Source organism: Bacillus rossius, chromosome 10 (genome assembly GCF_032445375.1).
Source record: "Bacillus rossius redtenbacheri isolate Brsri chromosome 10, Brsri_v3, whole genome shotgun sequence".
In the NCBI taxonomy this organism is placed as follows: Eukaryota; Metazoa; Arthropoda; class Insecta; order Phasmatodea; family Bacillidae; genus Bacillus; species Bacillus rossius.
Window position 1 is genome coordinate 54,606,916 of NC_086337.1, and position 6,491 is coordinate 54,613,406.

The window sequence follows — 6,491 nt, forward strand, 5'->3', positions numbered from 1 at the left end:
TTATTATTAAGTACTGCAGTGCATCGTTGCCGAAAAGAAAAAGGGCAGTAAAAGAAGGAAGTTCACGTAAAGGTATATCAATAACGTATTACGTTAAGAAGGCAACATTGAGACCAGGAGAACCTGGTAAGATTCCTGTCTGCCAAAAGACATTTTTAGGCATTTTAGGAGTTAAAAAGACAAGAGTACAAAACATTTGTAAGAAGCATTTCATGAAATGTGAGGTGTTGAATGAACGCCGAGGTGGGGACACCAGGTCGAAAGCTTATGAACCAAAGCGCAAATCTATTGCACAATTTATTGAGCAATTAAAACCACTTGAATCCCACTACTGCAGAGGTAAAAGCAATAGGCATTATTTACCAAGCGATTTGTCGATCAATAAACTGTGGAGAATGTATAATACCCAGTGCACTGAAGTAAGTTTGAAAGTAACAAAATCTTTTTTCAGGAATTATGTTAATAGAAACTTCAATATAGGTTTTGGCCAGCCGGCAATGGACGTTTGCTCTCAGTGTCTTCAGTTAACAGAGCAAATTAAACGTTGCCACGACAGTGAAAAGAAATCTGAGCTGATAATTAAGAAGCGAGTACATTCAATGCGAGCTAAAGCATTTTTTCAGCTTTTGAAAGAGAAAAATGAGGAAATGCTTGTTCTGTCATATGACTGCCAGAAAAATCATGTTTTGCCTAAAGTACCAGACCAGTCAGCGTACTATAGTCGACAAATATTTATATTTAATTTTACTGTTTGCAGAGGATCATCTCGAGACACACTGGATAAAGGGAATGTATTTGTTTATTGTTGGACTGAAAAGGATCATCCTAAAGGTGCGAATGAAATAGCAAGTGCTGTATATCATAATTTATGTTCATATCCTGTGGATCCTTCTGTAAATAAGGTTAGGTTATTTGCAGATGGGTGCGGAGGACAAAACAAGAATGGTATTATCGTCGGAATGCTTTCAAAGTGGCTTCTTTCTAAGGCACCAAAAAATGTGAATACCATTGAACTTATATTTCCCGTGACAGGTCATTCTTTCATGCCTGCAGATCGAGTGTTTGCTCGTATTGAGAAAGTGATTAAACGGAAGGATACGATAATTGAACCATGTGAATACATGCAGATATTTTCTGACCATGGAACTTTACATTGCCTAGGTTCTGCCGAATGCCCAGTCTATGATTGGAAAACAGCTGTGAGTGACGTCCAACTACCACCTGGGAAATGGCACTTCAAATTCAAACCTAGTAAACGTATTATCCTCAGTAAGTCTAAGAAAAGCTCTTTAGTGCTTGTCAGGGGAGAAGAAGCATACAGAAGTGACATTTTATGTGTTAATAGGTCCATTGTTAAGAAACATAATTCAGTACAAGAAATTAGCGCCTCAGTGCTCCCATTCTGCAAAAACAGAATAAAAAAGGAGAAGGTAAAAGATGTTTATAAGTTGCTTGAAAAACATTTTGGAGATTTGTGGCAAAACCTGCCAGTGCTTTCATTTTACAAGAATTTAGATAGTGATAATAATGAGTTTGAGGATTGTTCATACCAGGAGCACAAGTTTTGTGAAGGTGGCTATGAAGAAAACGATTTGAGAATATAAATATTTTTTAAATATGTATATTCTTTACAATGAAAGTGTAACATTGAAAGTGCTTTTATTTTAAGCTACATTTGTTTGACAGATTGTAACTGTATTTTATAGTAATATTTATGTATAAGATATTTAATTGCATGTAATTGTAACATCATCATGTCTATAGAGATACGTATTTCTTGATTACAACTTCAAATTTTGTATTTTCAAAACACCTCAAAACCTAAATCTGAAAATTTAAGTTTTCTTGTTATTTTCAAAAGCTGTCATATCCATGTGTGTTTATTCCAAAAGTTTCCTAACACCACTGTTAATTCCAAAACATGCCTTCTTCAATTTTGATTTCATTATAATGCTCACAATTAACATTTTTTGAACATTTAGCTTTGAAAAAACTGCCCTTTGATTCATTTTATTTTGATATAAACACAAATCTTGCTAAATTTATTGTGTGATCAATATGAATACGTTTTCCTTGATTATTGTAAAAACACCAAAAGTGGAAAAGGCAGGTTTTGGAACTATACGACTCATTTGACAACCGTATTATTTTTGTAAATATTTCTAATCTTTGCAAATAATATTTGTGTTTAATTAGGCAGGATGTATAAAAAAAATTACAAAACAAATAGCTGTTTGTCAACAGCAAAGGCTTCAATTTGGAAAAAAAAAAAAAAAAAAACCACTAAACTAGCAACAATTGTGTTGCTAAAAAGTGAAAACTATGAGGTTTTTATTGCTGCCCTCATGTAACCAACTAAAGAAGCTGCTTGTTACTAGTCTGATAGCTGTTTCTATAGTTAATTAAAAATATTTTATTTTATTGCAGTAGAGATATAAATGTTGTAGACTCCCCCTTTGTTTTAATAACTTGCAATTATTAGATGTGTCATTTAAACATCACATATTTTCCTCACATGCTCATTAGTTATAGCTTATAGGCCTAAGTGTGGTCTACCATACATGAACATACTTTTGTGATCATAATAACGTGTTAAAAATTTAGTAAATTGCTTTTAAATCTTATTTTTGACTAGAATTTAAAAAATGTTTTGGGTCCTTCGGTAATCGTCAAACATGCATTTTCATCACCACGTGATCTCTCTAGTAAAGCCATGCTAATGCTTAAAGTATGCAGCCCTTGAACGATGCGTGCATATGCCCGAGCGTTGGTGCGGGTGGCACCACTGAACTGACTACACAGCTGCCTACAACCTGCAGCCACCGACACTGCCGTACTTTTGCCGCAGCTCTTGAACGATGCATGCATATGCACTAGAATTGCTGCAATGGTGCGGGTGGCACCACTGAACTGACTACACAGCTGCCTACAACCTGCAGCCACCGACACTGCCGTACTTTTGCCGCAGCTCTTGAACGATGCATGCATATGCACTAGAATTGCTGCAATGGTGCGGGTGGCACCACTGAACTGACTACACAGCTGCCTACAACCTGCAGCCACCGACACTGCCGTACTTTTGCCGCAGCTCTTGAACGATGCATGCATATGCCCTAGCATTGCTGCAATGGTGCGGGTGGCACCACTGAACTGACTACACAGCTGCCTACAACCTGCAGCTATCGACACTGCCGTACTTTTGCCGCAGCTCTTGAACGATGCGTGCATATGCCCGAGCATTGCTGCGTTGGTGCGGGTGGCACCACTGAACTGACTACACAGCTGCCTACAACCTGCAGCTACCGACACTGCCGTACTTTTGCCGCAGCTCTTGAACGATGCATGCATATGCCCTAGCATTGCTGCAATGGTGCGGGTGGCACCACTGAACTGACTACACAGCTGCCTACAACCTACAGCTACCGACACTGCCGTACTTTTGCCGCAGCTCTTGAACGATGCGTGCATATGCCTGAGCATTGCTGCGTTGGTGCGGGTGGCGCCACTGTGCGGGTGGGTCGGAACGACGCTTCATGCCTGGAATGTGCACCAGGAATGCTCCGTCCAGGATCACGAACCTGTAGCCCAGGAGGCACATCTCCGCCATCTGCAACACACCCAGCCGTCGGGCAGGGCAGTTCGTTGTGACCACTCGAGTCATTCGAGAAGTTACTCGTTCATCTCATTTCCAAATTTAGTACATTCTGTCTACCCTCTACTATCTGTATTATGGTCAAGTATTTTTATTATAATATTTAATCAATTATATTATTGAATAGGAAATTTCTTAGACCAAACTGACGACATGGGTCATGTTAGTATAAACATGTAATTAATGACGCAGAAAATAAATTCACAAATATTTGATATTTTCCTGGCAATTTTTATTTTTCCCAAAGTTTTCTGAATATTCACAGTTAAACTTAGTCCATCAAACATTAAATTCAATAAATTATACCATCGGGTATAAATAATCTATTTTACACTATTTCTCCTGAACATAATTTAGTAGCATTTACATGGTGACTAAACATGAAAATAATACTTATAAAAAGTCCAATCAATGTAAGCTTTTAAAGAAAAGCGTATCACAAATTACATGTTTTTTTGATTCACTACAGTCAGTGTAGAAGTCAAAGTCATTTAATTCCCCCCCTCCCCCCCTCACCCCCTTGGAATTGATTGGAATACCATCTTGATTGTAACTAATTTTTTAAAATAACTTTTAAAGCAGTTTCCTACTAACATATGGCAAGGATTAGGTTCTCTAAAATTAAAACAACTAAACATCTTACTTTGCTAAAATCTATTTTCATGCATGTGCTCATTAAATGCACGGTGAATAATTTAAAGCTGTGTCTACTGTTGATGCACGGGATTGGAATAGGTTTAATGGAGGTGAAACCACTTTGCTGTATCTAAACCCTATTAAAAAAATTTAAAAACTCAAGAAAACAAATGTTATAATACAGTTGTATGTACAATAATTACTTACAGAACCTCACATTAACATTTTAGGGATATGCTTTTATATTCCCTTTTAAACATTCATTTTTGTTGCATGATTTCCATACCATTAACTGGGAACAGCCAAGAAGCAACGAGGGCAGTGCGACGGCCATGATACCTGGGTCATCTTGTCCTGCTGACCTTCCCAGGACAACTCCTCGCTGTACAGGGGCTCCCGCCCGGTGCCGATGAACACCGGCTCCCAGCGGTGGTACGGAAACTCCCGGCGCACCACCAACAGCGGCTGCCGACAGGGGAACCACGTCATGCTACAGGTTAGCCAGGGCGAGTGCAGAGGAAGCGAGGTGAGTGCTAAGCATGTGGCACCTGGACGAGGGGGCGAGGTCTTCGGTGTAGCCAGCGCTGCAAGCCAGGGAAGCGCTGGCAGTGCAGGCACACCCAGCGGTGGAAGTAGACGGCACGGCCACGAGCATAAAGCTGCACCAGCTGCTGCTTGGTGACGGGCACCGTCTCGCCATGCTCCACCTCGAACACCGGCACCACGAACACGTGGCCGGGTCTGCCGAGCCTGGCCCCGCCTAGCCGCGCCCTCATGGCCGAGAAGCCGTCGGCCAATCCACGGCTTGGGAGCAGCTCCACGTCCGCCACCAATACGTGTGCGGTGCTGGCGGCTGTGCGGGCGGCATTGCGTGCCGCGTTGACCGGGTAGCTGAGCTGGTGCTGATGCCTGGCCGTGAGAGCGGGCAGGGGCGGGACCCGGCAGCCCGGCTCGGGCGGAGGCAAGGGATTGGGAGCAGGTGTGGGTGGGGCATCTGCTGGGAACACCAGGTGCAGCGACACGGCCGCCATGTGCGCTGAGCAGCGACACAGGTGCGCCGCCAGCTGAAGGCACAGGCCAGCGTCCCACAGTGGCGCAAACACCGCCACGCTCACTGGCCCGTCCCAGCGCCGCGCCACCTCCACCACCAGGTACAGCAGCTCGGGCGTGGCGTGCGTGCAATAGGTAACATTCCCGCTGCCTGCCCCGCCCTCCAGAACGTTGTAGAGCACGCGGTACGGCCCGCCCCCGGGGCTGGGCGCCGCCTGCTCTGCCCCCTCCAGGTCATCAGGGGCACCGTAGTTGAAGCGGCAGTGGCTCTCGTTCCCCGGCGCCGCGTCCTCCAGGAAGCTCTGGGGCTCGAACCTCGGGACACCGGCTAGCGCAGGAGAGGGGTCTGTCTCCGTGGCTGGTCCCTCGAGAACACGACTCTCTAGCGACTTGCTGTCGGAAATTCCACCTTTCTCATTTCTAATCAACTCGCTTAGAAAACTAAAGCAAGCAGAAACCCCAAAGACGACGACAAATACTTTCAGTCTTCGTCGCGGGAACCAAACTACCCGAAATCTAAACCTCGTTGCACTACGTGATACTGTATTACTCATTCTTTCGTACTTAATAGTATTATTTTGTTTATTTTTTAATTGGAAAATTAAAGATGTTGAAGTATTCTTCTGTAAAATATTCCAAATGGACATTGTTGAAACATGAGTGCATTTATAAAAAGTTCATATATTAGGGTACATATTTCCATTGAAATCGTGTTAATGTACATGGTTCTGTTTAATACTTCCGAAACGTTAAAAACAGTTACTATAAGGAAATTCTTATGACTTTACACCGGCATACACAACCAAATATTTACAAATCGTTCATAGAATACATAACGTAAATAAGGTTGGTCTAAGATGATTCAAACATTCGATAGTGCTTACAGCGCCTTTGGAATGATTAAAAAAAAATTAGCAAAAGTAATCTAATAACTTTTGTAAGAAATAAATTTAATTTAATTATGCAGTACACCGAGCCGAGGCATGGGTGTGCAGTGCTTAAAGGCTACTATAATAATACAGTAGATAATATTATAATTTTTTTTTCAGCTAGGCATAAATTACATATAATATGCCACACAGTGCTCTTCTGCAGACCGACACCCTAAATCTGGTGTATGATTTGCCTTTAAGTGCAGGGAGTCCTGAGTAGC

General features: G+C 42.2%; 1 protein-coding gene across 2 annotated transcripts; it reads right to left on the reverse strand.

Annotated features, from left to right (window-relative positions):
* Nucleotides 1–1,539: 1,539 nt before the first annotated feature.
* Nucleotides 1,540–6,157, reverse strand: LOC134536171 (beta-1,4-glucuronyltransferase 1-like). Of its 2 annotated transcripts, none has more exons than XM_063375807.1 (3): nt 4,837–6,157; nt 4,628–4,753; nt 1,540–3,607 (listed from the first exon to the last, which is right to left on the reverse strand). In XM_063375807.1, exons 1-3 carry the CDS (start codon nt 5,983–5,985, stop codon nt 3,407–3,409), a joined length of 1,476 nt encoding a protein of 491 aa, XP_063231877.1. In that variant the 5' UTR covers nt 5,986–6,157; the 3' UTR covers nt 1,540–3,406. The 2 variants fall into 2 exon arrangements, with proteins under 2 accessions (XP_063231877.1, XP_063231878.1); XM_063375808.1 differs by having other exon boundaries at nt 3,569–3,607; nt 4,575–4,753.
* Between the last annotated feature and the right edge of the window lie 334 nt (nt 6,158–6,491).

Excerpts from the sequence above, each read along its gene's own strand:
- LOC134536171 (XM_063375807.1), bottom strand. The coding sequence starts at position 5,985 with ATGTCCATTTGGAATATTTTACAGAAGAATACTTCAACATCTTTAATT. Across the intron at positions 4,754-4,836 it reads GACCTCGCCCCCTCGTCCAG|CCGCTGTTGGTGGTGCGCCG; the intron begins GTGCCACATGCT and ends CCCTGTCGGCAG. Across the intron at positions 3,608-4,627 it reads AGCAGGACAAGATGACCCAG|ATGGCGGAGATGTGCCTCCT; the intron begins GTATCATGGCCG and ends GGTGTGTTGCAG.